The following is a 19,687-nucleotide window of genomic DNA, read 5'->3' on the forward strand; positions in this document are numbered from 1 at the left end:
AAAAGCAATTGATAAGTATGGAGTATTTGAGAGTAGATGATCTTTGTTCAGAGAAAAAGTGGGGATATATCTCTCTGATGTCAGGCTATGTACATTTATATTGTTTTAACATAATGCTTCTCAAGAACAGAGTGTTAATAATCTTCAAATGTTATTGAACTGTGTTAGACTTATTGTAAACATAATAGATGGATCATTCTCATGCAAATTTATGTAATAATTATTTAGATCGTTCTAGAAATGTAGGCATATACGTGTCTATATGTGCGTATTACACTATATTACATTAAAATATAAAACTTTATCCCCTCTTATGGAAAATTTTGAGATATTGAGTCCAATGAATGTGGTATGATTAATCGTAAGTCGTACCTTATCTATAATGCATTTTCCTATGTAATATTGTTTCGTCCGTTGCATAGAAATTTATCAAATACGATTATTAATTAATTTATTTATTTTCATTATTAACATGACTTATCTAAATCATACTAATTACAAAAGATTAATGGAAAATTAATAATAAGGAGTTACTTATATTAAATAGTAGTAGTTTAGAAAAACAATTTAATTTCTTTCAAATGCTGTTACTAATAATTATTATGAGAATTGATTATTGAGAAAAATTATTATGAAAAAAATAATTGGAAAATGTAATATCACACATTAAAATAATTTAATTAGACAATAGGGAAATTCTAGACGACTTATTTCGCTTAATTTGTATTATTATAATTTGTCGACCAATGAGACAGCCGAATTACTTATGTCGCTAATTTACCATTTAATTCCTTAAAGTGAGATCATGCTTCGTTTATACTCGTTCTTCTCATAATTTTGTATTGTATTCGATAAGGAAATTATATGAAACAGTCTTGATAATATTTTGGAGTTCATCTAAACATGGAAGGGTTCGTTGACATGAGCAAATTGTAATTGTTGCCTCGTCTATTATCATCAAGGAAAAAATTGAATTATAACAAATTATTCAGAATATCTTTATAAATTAATTGAAACTCGTTCTACATATAATAAAATAGGATAAAAGTATCTTTCCACGAAACTTGGAGCTGCTGTTATCCTAATCAGCAAACATAACCTATACACAAATCATTTAAAGAGAAAAAATGTCTTTAATAAGAGACTTGCGACTTCTGTTGAAGCCTTATTATTTTATAAACATTTTACTCAGTTCCTCATATATTGTCTTCAAACGTGTTCCATTTGTGTGTAACTATGTATATCAAACACAAGCTGAGTGCGAATTTAATGGGGTAAGTCATTTAAATATGAAGACAAACAGTTTATTATGCTATGAGTATAGAATATATATTTTATACTAGATATATTCTTGTTTCAGAAAGAGACAGAGATTCTGTTTTTTCTTATAATAGTCATAATGATAAGAACAAGGAAAACTGGAAGTGTAACTATGATAAGCTACTTATCATCCAGCTTTGTATATACTAAAGTTACCAATCTGATTCTTTGGTTTTACGCAGATATACGTATGGGGATAATATTTGCTACTGTATTCATCTGTATGTGTTGACTTGATATTATAGTTATTCTTCAAATGAATGTTATTACATGATTTAATAATTACAGTATGCGGTCTAGTATTTCCTGAACCAACATACCAAGGTCCAGAGGAAGTAACGTATTTACGAGGTGCAAACGGATTGCAGGAGGAATTGCACCGTGACACAAGAATCGTTTGGTTAGTTGCGTTTTACACAGCATGGAACCCAGCTTGCGTCAACTTTGCACCTATATTCTCCGAGCTTTCGGCAGAGTTCGTAATGATTGATTATTTATGCACTATTTATCATTAAACAATCTTTCATTAAAAGTAATATTTAGTGGATTTGTAGATACGCTTTGGAAAATTTGAAATTCGGAAAAGTAGATATAGGGAGGTATCCAGATGCTGCAGTGAAGTACCACATAAGCGATGCTAGCACTAGCAAACAGCTTCCCACCCTAATTTTATTTAAGGAAGGGAAAGAAGTAGAAAGACGTCCATACGCAGATCATAAGGGCAAACTAGTTAAATTTCTTTTTTCATTGGTATGTATGATAGGGTTTCTTATAGTTGAAAACATTAAAGTATGTATCAAACAAAAATAGTTGCTTTTTTAGGATAATATAAAGGCAGTTTTCGATCTGAACAATGTTTACAGAGATTGTAAAAAAAATCCGATTAAAAGGAGAGAGAAGAAAGCAGTAAAAGCAGAATGACCTAATTAACATTTTCAAATGTTTGTTGAATTACTGATGTCATAGCACTGCCGATGATTTCAAATGAAAATTACTTCTATTGTGTAGAATAATGGACGTTTAGTGTCACGCGCAAATTTTCATTTATAGCAAAACTGCAAAAGATTTGTAAATATTCATTATACTTTCTATCATTGTACGCATTTTATGCACCATTGTGTTCTGTTAGTGGATATCGGATATTAATGTAGGTATAAGATAGTAATTTATTAAAAGCGAGTAGTTGTTATTACAATCATTGAAATGGAATGATACATAAAGTGCCACGTGTATGAATTCATGAAAAACCAAAACAGAGCTTCTAGTTAATCTAGTTAATCTAGTTAATCTAGATCGTATGCGACATTACAGTTTCATTGAATAAATATATGTTGTTGAAATATATCACTGTATTAAATAATTGTATATTACAAAATTCGGGTATGTAAAATATACATACAATTCGTGAATACAGAATCAGATACCAAATTTGTCATACAGGTGGCCAAATGAGCATAACGTGTCCATGAGCTGATTCTGGTAACCATTTTTGATAAGCAGACAGAAGGACTGAAATTAATAATGAATCATTTTTAGTATTTACTTCGACCCTATAGCTATGTACATGCTATAAAACATGTATTTACAATTTTTATCTTCTTTCCAAGTTTCTAGTAATTGTCCTCTTGACATAATCCCGCGGGTCAGCAATAACTGCGTCATTTCCTGTGTTCGTGGTATTAATCTAAAATAATCATATAAAATTATTAATTCAATGTCGAGTAGCTTCATGTATTTAAAATCTTACTTAGCCCATGTCTTGTTAATACTTTGGGGAGTCGATAACAATGAAGGAACGAACTGTTTCAATTTTGGACACACTCTTCCTTCTAAAAGGAAACATGCAAACCATTTAACTCCATCTACGGATAGTGGGTACTCCACATCCATTACTGGTAACTTCCAACCTGTTCTTCCAAATGTTCCTGCCATACTGCACATTACCTTCCCAGTTTCTGGATCATATCTACACAAATACATTGATATAAGCAATTTATGTATTAAAAAGAGAAGTAAGGTTAGGAGTAAGAAACCTTGGTGGTGGATCAGTCAAAGGTTCTCCAAGCTGACATAGAGATGGAGCAAATTTAGGTAACCATTCGGGTTCTATAGTTGTAACACCACGCATGTACATTTTATTTGTCTCGTATATTTCCTGATACACTACCCATTCAGGGCAGGTTTTTCGAAGAACACATGAGGAATGTATAAATACTGGATCCTCCATATCTGTGGTTCTGGATAAAAGATTATATAATTATATTCGGCTATGATTTAAATGATCAAGGAGTCTTTGATATCTTACTTGTAAGCATATTTCCATTTAGCCTTATCTTGATCTTCATTAACTTCATCTGGCATCACTTTCCTTGCAACTTGATCAGCCATTCCTGCAAGGACTATTTGTCTGAGTAATTTGGCTTCTATATCGGTTGGAGGTTTCATCCTAAATTAAAATTGTTAGTAGGAGAGGAATTTATTAAACGTAAAATGTAATTCAATTACTTTTTGCAATGCGTACTGTGGGTTAATAGTGAGATTCAAATCCTGAATATTCAAATTAATTTCGTTCGTTAGTTGCTGCCGGAGCTTTCGAATTTCCACAATTGCTTTGTGTCGTAAACCGTACTCTTCGCAAAAGGGAAGTAATCTTCCTTTACTTCCAGCATATTCTGCACTTCCCACAGCCCTAATTAAGACCATCGGATCGCCTTTGTATAGAATACATTTCACTGCGTTAATATAATCTTTATTTCTTAATATTCTAATTTTTTAAAATTCTAATTACCAAGAAGTAAGCTATTTCCGGTGCCAGCCCAGAAGCGTCTCATTTGCAACCATTTATTTCGAGAATCGCCGTCCATACCGAATGATTCCATCAATACTTCTTGAACAGAAAGTGCAGCCACCATACACACTGTATACTGCAGAAGGTCATATTGATGAGAGAGAGCTAACATCTTTCCATAACTGGGAGCAACTGGAAATGCAGCGATACTGCGACCGAGCGGCGTTACTTTGGCACTATAGGAACCTAAATAAAAAATAAGTATAGTAAAGAATAAGTAACCGATAATGATTAAATTAGTGGTTTAACGTAAATGATTATAGTTGTTAATACCTTCTGTGCCGGAAGTTTGTTGTTGTAAAGCTCCAAGAATCATCAATCTTTTTTCAGCAATTTGTAATTGTATAGTATCCGGTGGAGTTGGGAATGGGAAATTAACAACCTTATCAATATTCATGACTTTCATCTGTAACAGTAAATCATCCACAGGTTTCCTTTGAATCTCTGATTGACTAAACTGTTCAAACTGATCATTGAACACTGCTGAAGAGTACAATCTGTAAATAATATCCAATAAGGAAATTAGATCTTTCAATGACTCTAAAATTGTATATTGATATAAGTACCTGTAACAATGTCCAGGACCAGTTCTACCAGCTCTCCCTGCTCGTTGATTAGCAGATGCCTTGCTAGTATAGCAGATTCTGTATGTGCTTACTCCAGTTACTTTATCGTACATTCTCGTTTTACAACGTCCACAATCTACTACATACTTTATGTTAGGTATAGTTAAAGAAGTTTCTGCTACGTTTGTTGATACTACACATAAACGGTGTCCTTCTGGGGGTGGCTCGAATACCTAAGGATTAGAGACTTTTAATACTATCTTCCCCACTTGCCCTTTTTGTGAATTATTCTCAAAATTTCTTAATTACCCTTGCTTGTTTGTGATTCTGAAGCAGAGAATATAATGGTAAAACCCACAATGGTTGTGCATTTGCACAAACTTTTAAGTCAATTACGTCGTCATCTTCATCTTCATCCTCGTCTAATTGTATTTCTTCGTCATCTTCTGCGTCAATTAAATCTTCGTGAGTGTCATCAGTAGGAATCACAGAGTAACTAGAAATTGATACATAATTCTAATTAAACTGCGGATATTTATTCAATTACATATTTTTATAAATATATAAAGAAATGTAACCTAAATAAAAATTTGTTTTATCTACTACATAATAAGTACTTTACTTTGGATATTTTGTATATTTTTATACATTATGTGCATTTTGTAGATTTTTGGAACCTTGGAAAATTTACCAAAAATATCCGTATCTAATTATAAAGAAACTGGAAGAATTACTATTATATTTTCTTACGTACTCATCCAGGTTAATATTTGGTAATTGAACTTTCTTCTTTTGTCGTAATTTGTTGTAACGAATAGCTTCCTTGCAACGAAAATCATCATTATCATCGTCATCACTATTATCACTCTTGTCCTCATTATCACTGTTTTTTATATCATCCTCTTTCCTGGAAGAATCATTAGTCTTCTGTGGTTCTTTCATCTTGTTTACAATTTCCTTTTTATTCTTCATGGAAAAAGCTTTCCGTAATTTACTTACTACGTAATTTACTTCCCGTTGCCCTAAATTTTAACGATATACATTTTTAAAACAACAACATTATAAGCTTTAGAAATAATCCCTGGTTGATAAAATATATACCTGTTAAAAATATTAAGATTCCACCATCGGGAAGGCGAGTATGTATCTTTATGGCTTTCTTTACAGCATCAGAAACGTAATTGATGCTTGTCCTTTTATTAAAATGTATCGTAACAGGAAATTGTCTCGATTCCACTGTTAATACTGGCGGTTTCGTTTTGAACAATTTACTATTTTCTACAAATTCCTCCACGCGTAAAGTGGCTGACATGATCACGAGCTTCAGAGGATTCTTTCTTTTATTTCGAAGTGGTACAATTCGTGACAGCAAACCTATCAGAATATCAGTATACACACTACGTTCGTGCGCTTCGTCGAGGATGATTATCGAATATTTCGTCAGTAAAAAATCCTAAAATATTTAAAATCTTGATTACGATTATCTCAAAGTATTTCGTTTAATTTACCTAGATGATTACGTACGCTCTGTATTTCTTTTAATAATACGCCATCAGTCATAAATTTAACTTTTGTCTCTGATGTAACATTCCCCTCAAAACGAATCAAATAAGAAACTTCTTTTTCAGTGAGATTCATTTCTTCAGCGACGCGTTTGCTCATAGATATAGCTGCTACTCTTCTAGGTTCTGTTATTCCAATTATCTTTTCTCGAGCATAGCCAGCTTCATAGAGAAATTGGGGTACTTGAGTTGTTTTACCACTTCCCGTTTCACCAGTGATTATTACGACAGGATTTTCATTAATTGTTTCTATTATAGCTTGTTCTTCTGCTACCACTGGCAACTTTAATCTAGCTGCTTGGATTTCTGGTTTCCTTTCCAGTATTACAAACGTGGCAGGCGTTCTTTCTATTGGCTGCTGTGGTTTTAACAATTCTTTACTTATAGTGGTTTGGTTTTCAATTGGCTTTTCCTGTTCTTCCACAGTACTTTTTGTTATATTATTCTCTACAATATTATCTTCTTTGTTTGGAATATTTTCATTTTCTTCTGAAGTTTCTGCTGCATCTTTCTCCTCTCTGTCTTCATTGTCCTCAGAATTAGATTCAGATTCACTATTGCTAGGTTCCTATAATAAATAATCATTAGTTTTTACATTAGCTTTTAATATCATTAACTTACATCAAATCCAATGATGTTTGGATCTGAAACAGCATCCTGTAATTTTTGTTCGTTCAAAATTGCCATCCTTCTCTTCTTGCTACCTTTAATAGCATTTACAGGTACTTCTGACATGTCGTCCTCATTTTCATTATTTGATTTGACCGTATATTCCTTAACAGGTAATTCCATTTCTCTAAAGTGACGTTTCAGTCCTTTAGTTTGTACACTGGTCAAAGATATATATTGCTTCAGTTCTTCCTGCGGTGCTTGAACTTTCCCCAATTCTTCTAAAAGTTCAGTCCTCTGTTAAAGGTTAGAATATATGCAAAATGAATATCCAAAGAGAAAAAATTAATTCTACATTATAACTTACATGTAACTTTTTCTTCTTCTTTTCTATAATTTTCTCTAATTGTTTTCTACGTTTCTTGGATAATAACCGTGTAGTAGTGACTTTTTTAACTTTACTCTTTGTTTTTCTTTTCTCATTTGGGAGAACTAGCGCGTTACAGTTATCGTAATTATCTTCACGATATTTTATGTCTATAGGAATCTATTCAAAGAAGAGTATCATTAAATCTTATTCATTATTTTTTGGATATAATATTATACAGAAATACCTTTTTAGTCGCAGAATTGTCAATTTCAACTTCTGCGATATTTCTTGCCTTCCAATTATACTTTTTCTTTCCCATTTTGAATACACTTGAATACAAACGTAAGTAATGTAATGCGTTTCGTTCCTCAAAAAATTTGAATTTTTGTAATCATTGATTGATCTTATATTTTATTTGGATTTGCACATTGTTATTTTGGTTATGTTGATTTTAACCATGTGCATCAGCTAGAGTATGACATCTGGCATTCTTTTATGAAGCATGTATAACTGCTTATAATTGATGTCTACAGTAGTTTATCATAGGTCGGTAACAGTATCCGCAATCGGTAAGATCAGATTGATAAATAAATAATATTTTCTCGTAATCTCAACAGATATCACTAATTCAGCGGGAAATCTGGTATTACAATAAACTATAGCTTATTTTTATTAATCGCTAATTAAACACGAAAAAATTGATTACAGAAAAAGCGAACAAGTTTTTAATTACATCATCCATTTTTCATAAGTATAAATATTTATGCTTTTATACAATCTTCAAATTAAATTTTCAGAAACATAATCTGTATGGTAGAGGTTATGTAGATCAAAACTTACTAAGTATTGCTGCAATTATATTTTGTTGAAATTCAAATCTGAGATATGGATTCGGGAAACTCGAATTCTAGTGAAACACCCTCACACCCGTTGGTAGAATCTACTCCACCTACTCAACGAGTAAGTTAATGGATTAATATGTATTCTGATTTTATCACATCTTTATAACCTATGTTGCTACAGAGAACTCGAGGATCACGTCAAAAAGGAGTAGACAGCGTGACGAAAAAATTCCTGCGAAATTTCGATCCAGAACACAGTGAAAGGGAGAAACGAAAGCTTCATAGACGACTATATCAAGGCAGCAAAAGACATGCTTTGTACAACGAAAATGGCATATATATCCAAACAGGAGATGATTTGTGCGACTGTTTAAATTTGAATTGCGCAGGATGTCATCTTCCTTGCATCAAATGTTCTTCGCCAAAGTGTAGCCACGAATGCAGGTTTGGCATAAAAGAATGCTGGTTAACTGGATTAACTTTCACAAGCTAGCACTAAATACAGTTCTTTTACTAGGAATAATCGCAAGTGGACGTACAAGTCAATAGAAAATGAAGGCAGCGATATCATCATAAAAAATCCTTTATTAAAAGAACCTTAAAATTTCAAGTCTTTTAATCTATAATATGATTGTACTGTATTTATAAAAACTCTATGGCTGTGCTATACAGGGAAAGAGAGGAACTTTACCAAGTTCTTCATCGAGTTTCAAACCGTGTATTACTTTCTTTTACTAATATTATATAAGTTACATGTATTAGAACAAGAATAATCATAACATAAAAACTAATATATAAGTGTACTCGTGTCTTTGGTCTCTTTACAATATCCTTGCTTTCAGACTAAACACTTCCTGTTGAATCCTTTCACAATCATGTCTACATCAGCATTTTAGGAAACCATAGCAGTATGTCACCAAGCTAGTCACTCCGATCATCCTTGTACGTAATCAATTAACCAGAACTGCGTGAGAGAACAGAACAGGAGTTGAGTTGCAAGCAGAGTCCTGCAAAAGCAAGGTAGGTGGGACTGGAAATCATGCACAGTTGACGGTGCACGTGCGTGTGCACCGGCACACGGACGTGCTATTGATTTTCTACGGCACTTTCGGCGTAGTGCGCACGTACCTAATACACATACACACGTTCGGCTGTGCGGAGTGGGGTGAGCCCCGGTGCGGAGGGCGTGCGCTTCGTTTTCCATCGAGATCGTGAAAGTTCACGGTAGCGAGTAGCCGGACATAGAAAGAGAGAGTGCTGAGAATATGCTGATCCCGTGGCCGGTGGAAATCGAGCGCAACACCCGTCGATCGATCATTTGCTAATTAACTGCCGTGGTTAAGGTACTTGGACGTTGGACAGGTGACCCGCTTTGCCAGGACATCGACACTGGATTAGTATCCTTGGCTAGGCCAGTTATTATCGTCCCGGCTCCTAGAAGTCTCCTTGGTCTAGCACGTTGACTGTTTCGGTGGGCAGAGGATTCCTTTGAACCTTAACGGAGCTCGACCTCCAGTCTGTGAAGTTCATTACTGATTTTTGAATTAGGAAGAAGAGGCAAGCAAGTGCACACGGGAACGTCTTCTTGAGTGAAACGTCTTCTCCAGGAACTATATCGGTTTCCTGGAAGTCAAAGTGTTCGACGAAAAGAGAGCGCACGGCGGTATCGTCTGGCCCACAAGGTTCATCAGACACTTTATTATCTGCAGACCCTCCGCATCACCGGGTCAATGCGATCGTGATCTTATCGTCTAATGCGACTCGTGACGCGTCGACGTTTAACCGTGGTCGTGGTTCAGTAATTGGTCAAGAATATCTCGCTTCAGGGCTCTCGAATACCTCTCTGCTGTTTGTACTGATTATTTTTTATTTCGTTCTTTCTAGATGATCTCAAGAGTGATTGATATTGAAAGCTGATTCACACGTTTCTTAAATCGTCGTCGATATTACCATTGAGCCTCCAAAGTGAAAACGTTGTTTGATAACATTGACAAGAGACTCGAGTCTCAAACATCACTTGTTGAATATATACACATATAGAGGGATGATTACGGGTCGTAAGAGGATTTTCAAGTGGCATTTATATCGGGCCGTCATTTTTCTCACCGAGTAATCAGTCAATTGAGCATTCTAATATCGCTAAAAAAAAAAAAAAAGAAAAGAGTTCTATTAAAAAATTACACAATCTATTGGAAAATTGCAGACGAAATTGCAAAGATAGCACGTGGAGCAGTAGCTTGATGACTGCGCGTTGACTTTATTCATTAAGCTTTCAACTTGTGATTCAATCATTCGATGATAATTGGAGATACAGTAGTGTTACAATCCATATATAATTTGATTGATGCTCAAAGTGATTCGCTTTGTAGTTAAATCAGCCAGTCGTTAAACGTCATCGCACTCGTGGGAGTCGAATAAAGAGAGTACATATATTGGTCAATGTAAACAGCAACCGGCAGAGGCGTAAGAAGAGGGAAGGAGAGATTCTAGGGTGGCGGAGGGTTGCTGCAACCTTTACGCAAAAAGCCGTGGGCGTGTGAGTCAATTTCGCTTTTGTACGTCGTGTGCGACAGACAGATTTAAACGGGATCACGGACGGACCCCGACTGGCGGGGGTTAACATCATCGGGACGGCAGATGTCAGGATGCCGGAGCAGAGCAACGACTATCGCGTGGTGGTATTTGGGGCGGGCGGTGTCGGCAAAAGCTCTCTCGTGCTGCGTTTCGTGAAAGGAACCTTTCGTGAGTCCTATATACCCACTATCGAGGATACGTACAGACAGGTAAGCCTAAGAAGGATGCCTGAATTAGTATACTTTATACATGGTGTCCCGATAATCATGGTAAAATCGGCAAAAGATTGGTTCTACACGAAAAAATAAATTGGAAATATAGAATACAATTTTCCTATGCGATGCTCCGTTTTTGTAGAAAATCGAATTTGAAAATTATGGACTGCGGATTTTTATGCAAATTGATATTTTTATAAATCAGCATGATAGTTACCACGGGGGTCATCGGTGACTTACAATTTTCATCATTCATCAGAATCATTAAATTAAGATAAATTTCATAGACCAAGAAATGTAATATGTTGCATTAAATATAGGTTTATAGGTTATATAAATATAGGTTATAAATTGAATAAATGAAATCTAAGTAGAAATTTCTTTCGTTCACTGGATCTTATAATTATAATTTATTATAATTTGTATACGTACTTTGTATATTTTTTCATATTATGTGCATTTTCTACATTTGTGCAATTTTAAATTTCCTATGTGAATACATAAAAATCCGTAGCTTATTCATAATATAGCCGCAGGGTTGATCTAGATATCGATTAGATTCAATTGCGCGCGAATTTTATTTTTCATACTTCCAAAACCGGTATAGTATATGAAAATTTGATTGTCTGTATAATTAGATAATTCATTTATCTATTTAATTAAGTGAATTAGAAGCGAAGTTGATCAATTCCAGCAAATTTTTAAAGAATGTTTTAATTTTATCAGTATGTATTTAGATTACTATTTAACTTTTCAGAAATGGAATGTATAAATTTTAATTTCCATACTTTCAAAAGCGATCTAGTGTGCAAAATATTTTAGTATCTTTTTTAGCAGATGATTTATTTATTTAATTAAGTTAATCAGAAGCAAAATTGATCAATTCCAACAAATTTTTATCGATATACATTTATATACATTTGCATTGAAGGTTTTAAAGACAATATACATTTATATACATACTTCAATATACCTTCTCAATATTATATTTGCATTTAAGGTTTCAAAGACGGAATACAGGTACCCTCGTATAACACGGTATAGTTACATTCCAAAAATATGTCGAGTTATGCGAATCCGTGTTATCGCAGAGATCTTAACGAATCTGAATGAAAATTAACGAAAGTATACTAGTCTCTGTTTATAACTAAGAGAAATATCTTTATTGAAACAATCTTCAATCAAGAGAATTACGTATTACGTATATTACGTAAGCGAGGGCAATTTCCTTTCTGGCAAAATATCCTCATCTTCTGATATTCGTTGATCTACGTATTATTTCCATTTATGTTTGTTGTAAAAAATGTCATCGATTTTTCATCAGAAAAGCTCCAAATTGCTATTTTCCTAGAAATGAATTAAAAATTTCCGTACGTATTCCAAAATTCTTGCACATTTACTCGAATAACGAATATCGAATTATAATACTTGCACTTAAAAATTCTCATTGCCTACTATGTTGTATGCAGAATTTCCTCAATTTTCAAATCGTATTAGAGCAAACGTTGCAGGCCTACCATGTTGTACAAGGATATGTACCTGTAAGTTTCGATAGAGTTGGTCAGTTCAATTTCCGTGTGTTTCAATATCGAAACAGCCTAGATACTACGTTAATGCATTTCTTATCATTTAAATCGATTTCGCGATCTCGTATATCGAGACTATCGCACGTTTGGTAATTAACCGGGGAAGTAGTATAGAATTGGATCGGACAGGCGATGCAAGTAGTAGAGGTATGTCGTATATGAAACAGAGGTAATAGATTTTCCCGATCAGATAAGTAACAGGGACCGTCGTGACGTAAATCGCTGATGCTTCACCGATGATTCATACATGATGCAAGATCATTGTTCTAATCGTTCATCTCCTAACCATTATCTCGTTCTGTAATCACGAGATTCACATGGAATCGAGCTGCGATTAAACAATCGATCTCCTCGACCGAACAACGTTTTCTACCTCTGTTTTTATTTGCATTTCAAATCCATTGTTCTCTCGACATTGTTATATAACTCGCCAGAAAACGAGATAATACGGTTAGGTTAGAGATACGATTCGAATACCATTTGAATACGTTTAACTTTTAAATCAACCCTCTATTATTTCATAATTAACGATGCTTCCTGTTCTGAATCTTTTAAGATACGAATGATATTAATTTTCAATCGATGTATTTTTTATGTTATCGTATATCGATATCTAGTGGTTATCGATATATCGCTCATTCAATGAATTTTAACGTCATATTTTAACTATAGAGATATGGTCTTAACAAAGTTACAACGATTCAATACATTCAAACTAAGTTTTTTCTACAATCGTAATTTTTGTGTTATGTCATTGTTGCAGTAGATGAGTGATATATATATATACATATTAATGAAGGCTTTTCCTTATCGATATTAATAACGAATATTATGGATCGCGTTGCGATTGGGATTGCGCGATCGATCGATTAGTGGATAATTCAAATTATCGACGATCCCGTTCAATTGATTGTTTGCTCAATTTCTAACATCGATTAAGCGATCATCGATCGTGATCGTAAGTAGATTTAAATTATTCCCTAATCGATTGATGCAATGTCAGTTTCAAGCTCGTTGAAACTATCGAAGAAGTTTCGGAACGAGAAAAAGGAAAGTATAAGAAAGCTTCGTTGGTGGAACTGTTGAGACCCGTGCTGTGTTTGCGACGAGAAGCGTGGCGAATTGACAGAGATATTCAAACGGGCGGAAATGGGACGATTATGCTACGAATATTTCAGGTGATAAGCTGCAATAAAAACATATGCACGCTTCAAATTACGGACACAACGGGGTCTCATCAGTTTCCCGCGATGCAACGGCTCTCCATAAGCAAAGGTCATGCCTTCATCCTGGTGTACTCGGTGTGCTCACGGCAAAGCCTCGAGGAACTACGACCGATCTGGGCTATTATTAGGGAGCTTAAGGGACAGGACGTATCACAGATACCTATAATGCTGGTAAGGCCTATTCTTTTGGTTGTCTCGTTTTCAAGTTGTGATATTTTTCTAGCAAAATGATGATGTATAATATGAAGATTAAAGCGAGAAAGCGAGGAATGTTACAGAATAAATATAACTTGAAGAGTAGGGGAAAACAAGGATTGCCATAAAATAGTTTTATCGAAAAAATTAATATTTTAGTTCACGAGAGGAAGAACATTTAATAAATTTAACTGTATTGTTCATAAAACGAAGTTTATACCTTAGACATCGTAAAAAATGAGTAATAAAACATTAATTATTTTTATCCTTGTTTTGTTCCAGTGCAGAGTGGAACAAACCACTGAATGAAACCAGTATACTAAATCTTTAACGCTGTTTTATGGAGACATTTTGGACATTATAATCATTGTAATTCGATAGTTCTCTAGTCCCAGTTCTCAGAAACAAAATGTATTATAAAATGGAAAATCACGAAAAATGGACATTCCTCATTTCTTCTCATCTTTCATATTTAAAGCAATCTTTCTATAAATTCTTCACAAGAAGAATAACAATATAATCTGATATTTCTATTTGATTCTCATTATTTAACAGGTTGGGAACAAATGCGACGAGAGTCCATCGGTGCGCGAGGTATCGATGAGCGAAGGAGCAGCAGAAGCCGCGAACTGGGGCTGTGGTTTTCTGGAAACATCCGCCAAGACGAATCACAACGTAAATGCATTATTTCGGGACCTGCTGATGCTCGAGAAGAACAGATCTGTATCGTTGCAGCCTGTACAAAGCAACAATGCGATCAGTCTAAAGGAAAAATGCTGCGTAATGTAACCTAGCAGAATTAGAGCAGCTACAATGGAAAGAAGTCACGGCGCATCGTGTATGAGGACGACCAGAAGGAAGAAGGAAGAGAAGGAAAAAGAAGAAGTTATTCGAAGGACAAAAGTAACAGAATCAGTCGGCGATTTCTCGACCCGGCGTGGCATCGGCCACGGTAGTCTCGACACGACCAGTAGTTAGAATAGATTAGATTTTGCGCGAACGAAAGGGACGATAGATATCCGTGAGACTACGTGTCGTACAGGGTGTATCTAATGCTCTTTTTTCATTAAGAAGCTTATTCTCGCGCAGATAAATAATTCTCCAGGACGTTTGTGGGTCCTCCAACGATGAGATCGGATTGATTGTGAGGTTGTGCGTCGGTAAGAGGGATAATAACGTGCCGATTGTTACGACGGTCGATTCAGAGCATTAGGGCCGCTTTGTAGTCTCTTTCTAAACCAAACTGTATTACTATACTATTGATAGATTTTTTAATTTTGATACAGAGCGACGTAACTCGGTCCGTCTTCTAGGTTTCACGAGACCAACGACGCGTTTTTCATTCTGTACCAGTCGGCTCGTTAATGGATCATTATACATTCTGACCATCCGCTCGATTATCCCGAGCTTACTATATGGAAGGGACACGATCGTTCTGACCGGCATAGAACCGATCTAGACCAAGTAACCGATCTGACGAAAAGCGATCGTCCTTTTCGTGCCCAACGGAACAACGTGGATTTTCCTTGAAAGAGCAGTCAGTACAAAGCTTATAGTTTCGACCACGTTTGTTGATATATATGTATTAATGTACGATGAGATGTATACCGAACAGGTTCGACGATCCAACACAGAATCAACGCTCTTTCACGAAAATCTTCCGAGACCGCTGTCCGAGACTACTAACGCGATGATCAATTTCTGGGACTAGTATCGCATACAAGTTTTCTCCATCCGGAGATGGAGCATAGGGGCGAAACACATGCGAACGAGAAACGACAAAATTAGATAAAAAGTTGTTACGAGATTGGTTTTTGTTGAATAGTTGTAAGGTTTTTGTAACGATGCTAATTAGGATTTATTACTCGACACACGTTGGTTGATACAATTACATGTACTTACACACACTTACACATACACGGACAACACACAGAAAAGCTTACATACGTGTACTAACACGCACAAACACACACAGAGTCATTAGGCACCATGCGTTTCCCGTGTTGACCCAAATTTTAGTGTTTTCCTCCTGTATGTCGTACGCACAGACGTAGGCTATTAGTGTTTGCGAGGAGACGCTAATTAAAGGGACTCGCCGCAAAGGGCTCGTTTGTTCCTCGACTCGAGTTTCGTTCATCTTGCTACTCGCGTTTATTGTTGCAACCGAGGTTCCTGGGCCGAGTTTGGGCAAACTTTTTCGCTATGATATCTCTGTCCTCTAGTATTACTATTACTATCATTGATAAACAAATAGAGAGGGCGAAGGAGAATGTCTTAAAACAAACTTTAGGAATTTTTGCCAATTTCTTCAAAAGTAGACATTATGAGTGTTATCAGCTTGAAAAATTTGCCCTGACTGTCCAGCTCATCTTTGTTGGAGCGACCGATTACTATAGTTTCCTTTGTATTTAACTGTTATTCGATGACGTCTCTGTATCTGTGGGAGCCGAAGCTTCCTTTCATTTAAGAAACGCAATGGAGGCACGAGTGGATGATAAATTAGTCTCTAATTTGGTCGGTAGAGTGACTGCTTGTTTCCAGCGAACATCAACGAATTATGGTTCCAGCCATTTTATACGTGGTCGTCGTTTTGTCTACTCGTGCCAGCATTCAATCATCGTACCGATAGCTTTAAGAAACAAACGCTGTAATTCTGTCTAACGCGTTAACGGGACAAAATACGTTGTTCCACTGATATTACGATAGACAAACGATCAATGACATTACCCATGATCATTATTATTATTGTCGAATCGCGAATCACTGGGCGGTTGTTTCACGAAAGGAACACACATATCCTGTATTGTAACCGTGAGCATACAATCAGGTACGTGCGTGCACCAGTTAAGGAATGAGGGCCGGTTTCATGTCGATTCATCGTTTCTTAAACTCCATATTGTCGTTTAAATCTAATTTAACAAATGAATTGTGGATATTTATGCAAATTCTAGTTATTGAATTTTTTTACTGAATGAGTATTATAGCAAGTACTATTCTTTGAATATTTTATATATTTATTTATACATTATTTCAAATTTTGCGTGACTGTATATAAATCTGCAATTTATTAACAACTGATACGTAAAAAAAGGTTCATTTACCTATATACCTTTTAGTGACTAGAAAAGGCACCCACGTCGAAATTGTTTTCCTGGAATTATTGTAAAGTTGAAAAGGTTTGTCACAATGTAATGGTTAGTGTTGCATTAATTTCTTGGCGGCCTGATGCTCTCGCGTATCTGTGCATGAGTCTGTATATACATACATGCCTGCATGTTATATTTAGATGCAAGGTTAAAAAGAGTCTAGTCAAAGGCGAATCTGACCTTATGAAATCGACCCTCAACATGCCGAGAGACGAGAAGAAGGGTGGCAAGTTAAGGGAAGGAAGGGTGGGGAAAACGAGGAAAACACACACATACACATGCGAATTAGAAATCGATATATCGTATTCTATGATTTTTTCGGGGCCAATCGGTGTGATTTGTATAAATTGTGAGCTTTTTCTGCGTGATCGTAGGTCGATTTCTATTGTTTTCACGATTTTGCAAACAATTCGCAAATATAACTTCTGATTTAATCCTTTGTTAATCACGTTGAAAAATCTCTAACCGCGATTTTTGACGATTTTCTATCTGCGAGATCAGGCGATCCTTTTTACAGATGTTGGTGTTCGATTTTTAGCATTCGTCGAGAACATTGTATAATTGTGCTTCGTCTTATATACGTACATTGAATCGTGATTTTCAAAGGATTAATTTAGGAAGCTTCCTCGCGATAAGAATACGTTACGCCGAAGCGAAAATTTGTTTCAGTGAAGTCGCATTACTTCGTCCTTGTTCAAAGAGCGCGCGCGTCCGTCGCGCGTGCGCGGTAGATCGCCCGCTCAATTTTGAAATATTTATACGCGCCAAACAGAGTACACGCATACATCGAGAGCATCAATTTTTTATCGTATTATAATTGCCAAGGCACGCACGACCACGAAACATAACAGAACACGATGGATCTCTTACGATATTACGCTTTATTTTTTATTGTGTGCCCACGAATGTACCTATGTACGATATTTCCAATAATCTGATCGTGGCTGTTATTCGAAGACGAAAATTGAAACAAAAATGCTATACTTAAAAAGACGGTATTGGGTAGATTAAAACGTTAAAAAAATAGGCAACGTTTCTATCAGAAGCATTTACTATAGAAATTCATAGATATAATTACTATAAGAGAAACTAATAAGTTTCAGAGTGATTAGAACGCTTGATTCAATTTTTCTATAAGAAATAGAAAATATGGAGAATGCAATATCCAAATAGGTGCAATATTAATGAGAATACAAATCGTCTATTATATTACAGATATATTTACTTAAAGATGTAAAAATCTAGATAGTGTATTATAAGTAACTAACTATTTCACTACGAGTCTTCTATAATGGCGCAGTGGTCTAGTGCTTGCCTTCGTACGCGAATGAACTCTGGCTCGAGTCCAGCTCAGGATAGAAATCTTCTATTCGATTTTTCTTCATCGTTCTCTCCATAGATTTAATTCCAGTGAACTTATTATAGAGCGTCGTCGATGTGTCAAATCGACTGTCACTTAAAATAAATCGAATAATCGTCGTGAAACTAAAGAACAATACTGTGAAGATCGTCTTCGAATAATAAGTTCTACGATTAGGTGTTTGAAGAGAGAGAGAGAGAGAGAGCGAGAGAGAGAGAGAGAGAGCGCGCGCGCGAGAGAGAGAGAGAGAGAGAGAAGGATACAGGGTCGTTCGTGCTAAAAATTCCAAAGAATACGTTGTCGTTATTTATGGGAAATTTACTTAGGCTTAAGCTTGTTGTTAAGTGATGATCGATTTTAAAAACATGCATTCTCTCGATAATATCCGTATCTTCTCATTACTTTACGAAAGAAAGGAGAGGAGAAGGAACCATAAATGATATGTGTAACGACCATGATGAGGAAACAAAGCTAACGCTTGTCCACCTAGCTTCCTGCAGAAATTTCAGTGTAAAAAGAAGAGAAGCGTCGTTTAAAATGAGTTTTAAGGAACTGGCGATAAAAATATGCGGTTGAATCGAAGGTGGGGGAGGAGAAGGGGACAAATGGGTGTTAGAGAAAAAGTAAGTCTGTGATCGATATCGTGAAATAAAAATCAACGAAGTTTTACCATATCAACAAATAATCATATCAGTGATCTACCATATCCATATAACTCAGGTTGAAGCAGAAAATGTTATGAAAGATAAAAATAGAAACAGAGAAGAAAGTATAACAATCAAAAAGGAGAATCAACTATCTGATCTCGTGCAAATTAAATAGAAGATCCGTGAGTGTTTTAAGGGATTATTCAAATTTGGTTAACTCCCACCTTTGATCGGTCGTAAATCGACGGAAACGAAGGAATCACATATCATTGCTACGCGTTCCACAGTATACTCGCGGGTGTGCGTCTTTAGGAAGGCACGAAGAACGTTTTAAATATTTAGCGAAACGAAGAAGAGATGAAGAAAAAAAAAAAATAACTAATAACATTACGAATATCGACAATGATCGATTTATTGTTGCGATGGCTCGTTTATTATTATTATCCACACTCCAGAACCGTTTAACCGGCTACGAATCTGTACTCGTGAAGAAAATGAAAAAAATATAAAACCTGCGAATTATACAATCTTAATTCTTGGCAACAAGCTTGTTCTCTACAACCAATCACTCCACTTCCAGTCCTGGACTATCTCCATTCAAAATATAAGTATCATATTCTT

The 19,687-nt window shown here is 35.4% G+C and overlaps 4 protein-coding genes and 2 long non-coding RNA genes across 12 annotated transcripts; 3 read left to right on the forward strand and 3 right to left on the reverse strand.

The window, feature by feature from the left end:
• Nucleotides 1-54: 54 nt before the first annotated feature.
• Nucleotides 55-2,654, forward strand: LOC139995113 (thioredoxin-related transmembrane protein 2 homolog). Its single transcript, XM_072018291.1, has 6 exons — nucleotides 55-161; nucleotides 703-1,274; nucleotides 1,361-1,541; nucleotides 1,609-1,795; nucleotides 1,875-2,070; nucleotides 2,143-2,654. Exons 2-6 carry the CDS (start codon nucleotides 1,128-1,130, stop codon nucleotides 2,239-2,241), a joined length of 810 nt encoding a protein of 269 aa, XP_071874392.1. The 5' UTR covers nucleotides 55-161; nucleotides 703-1,127; the 3' UTR covers nucleotides 2,242-2,654.
• Nucleotides 2,650-7,756, reverse strand: Kz (putative ATP-dependent RNA helicase kurz). 2 transcript variants are annotated; one of them, XM_072018284.1, is made up of 16 exons: nucleotides 7,520-7,756; nucleotides 7,273-7,452; nucleotides 6,918-7,202; nucleotides 6,259-6,864; nucleotides 5,836-6,187; nucleotides 5,489-5,756; nucleotides 5,044-5,230; nucleotides 4,735-4,967; nucleotides 4,442-4,665; nucleotides 4,109-4,354; nucleotides 3,842-4,031; nucleotides 3,626-3,766; nucleotides 3,354-3,557; nucleotides 3,068-3,286; nucleotides 2,907-3,004; nucleotides 2,650-2,829 (listed from the first exon to the last, which is right to left on the reverse strand). In XM_072018284.1, exons 1-16 carry the CDS (start codon nucleotides 7,592-7,594, stop codon nucleotides 2,753-2,755), a joined length of 3,585 nt encoding a protein of 1,194 aa, XP_071874385.1. In that variant the 5' UTR covers nucleotides 7,595-7,756; the 3' UTR covers nucleotides 2,650-2,752. The 2 variants fall into 2 exon arrangements, with proteins under 2 accessions (XP_071874385.1, XP_071874386.1); XM_072018285.1 differs by lacking the exon at nucleotides 7,520-7,756 and having other exon boundaries at nucleotides 6,918-7,186; nucleotides 7,273-7,412.
• A 141-nt stretch (nucleotides 7,757-7,897) lies between these two features.
• LOC139995115 (ARL14 effector protein) lies at nucleotides 7,898-8,920 on the forward strand. Its single transcript, XM_072018296.1, has 3 exons — nucleotides 7,898-8,235; nucleotides 8,299-8,561; nucleotides 8,635-8,920. The coding sequence occupies exons 1-3, from the start codon at nucleotides 8,161-8,163 to the stop codon at nucleotides 8,717-8,719; spliced, it is 423 nt and encodes a 140-aa protein (XP_071874397.1). The 5' UTR covers nucleotides 7,898-8,160; the 3' UTR covers nucleotides 8,720-8,920.
• Nucleotides 8,120-9,376, reverse strand: LOC139995117 (uncharacterized). Its single transcript, XR_011801873.1, has 2 exons — nucleotides 9,246-9,376; nucleotides 8,120-9,124 (listed from the first exon to the last, which is right to left on the reverse strand). It is a non-coding gene; the product is annotated as an uncharacterized lncRNA (long non-coding RNA).
• Nucleotides 9,343-19,444, forward strand: LOC139995114 (GTP-binding protein Di-Ras2). 4 transcript variants are annotated; one of them, XM_072018295.1, is made up of 5 exons: nucleotides 9,343-9,588; nucleotides 9,666-9,799; nucleotides 10,695-10,900; nucleotides 13,671-13,889; nucleotides 14,469-19,444. In XM_072018295.1, exons 3-5 carry the CDS (start codon nucleotides 10,763-10,765, stop codon nucleotides 14,700-14,702), a joined length of 591 nt encoding a protein of 196 aa, XP_071874396.1. In that variant the 5' UTR covers nucleotides 9,343-9,588; nucleotides 9,666-9,799; nucleotides 10,695-10,762; the 3' UTR covers nucleotides 14,703-19,444. The 4 variants fall into 4 exon arrangements, with proteins under 4 accessions (XP_071874396.1, XP_071874393.1, XP_071874395.1 ...); XM_072018292.1 differs by having other exon boundaries at nucleotides 9,344-9,588; nucleotides 10,691-10,900; XM_072018294.1 differs by having other exon boundaries at nucleotides 9,344-9,588; nucleotides 9,670-9,799; nucleotides 10,691-10,900.
• LOC139995116 (uncharacterized) lies at nucleotides 11,316-13,084 on the reverse strand. Of its 3 annotated transcripts, XR_011801872.1 has the most exons (4): nucleotides 12,866-13,084; nucleotides 12,335-12,445; nucleotides 12,108-12,253; nucleotides 11,316-12,011 (listed from the first exon to the last, which is right to left on the reverse strand). It is a non-coding gene; the product is annotated as an uncharacterized lncRNA (long non-coding RNA). The 3 variants fall into 3 exon arrangements; XR_011801871.1 differs by having other exon boundaries at nucleotides 12,117-12,445; XR_011801870.1 differs by having other exon boundaries at nucleotides 12,108-12,445.
• Nucleotides 19,445-19,687: the final 243 nt, after the last annotated feature.

Source organism: Bombus fervidus, chromosome 15, assembly GCF_041682495.2.
Source record: "Bombus fervidus isolate BK054 chromosome 15, iyBomFerv1, whole genome shotgun sequence".
NCBI classification, from domain to species: domain Eukaryota; kingdom Metazoa; phylum Arthropoda; class Insecta; order Hymenoptera; family Apidae; genus Bombus; species Bombus fervidus.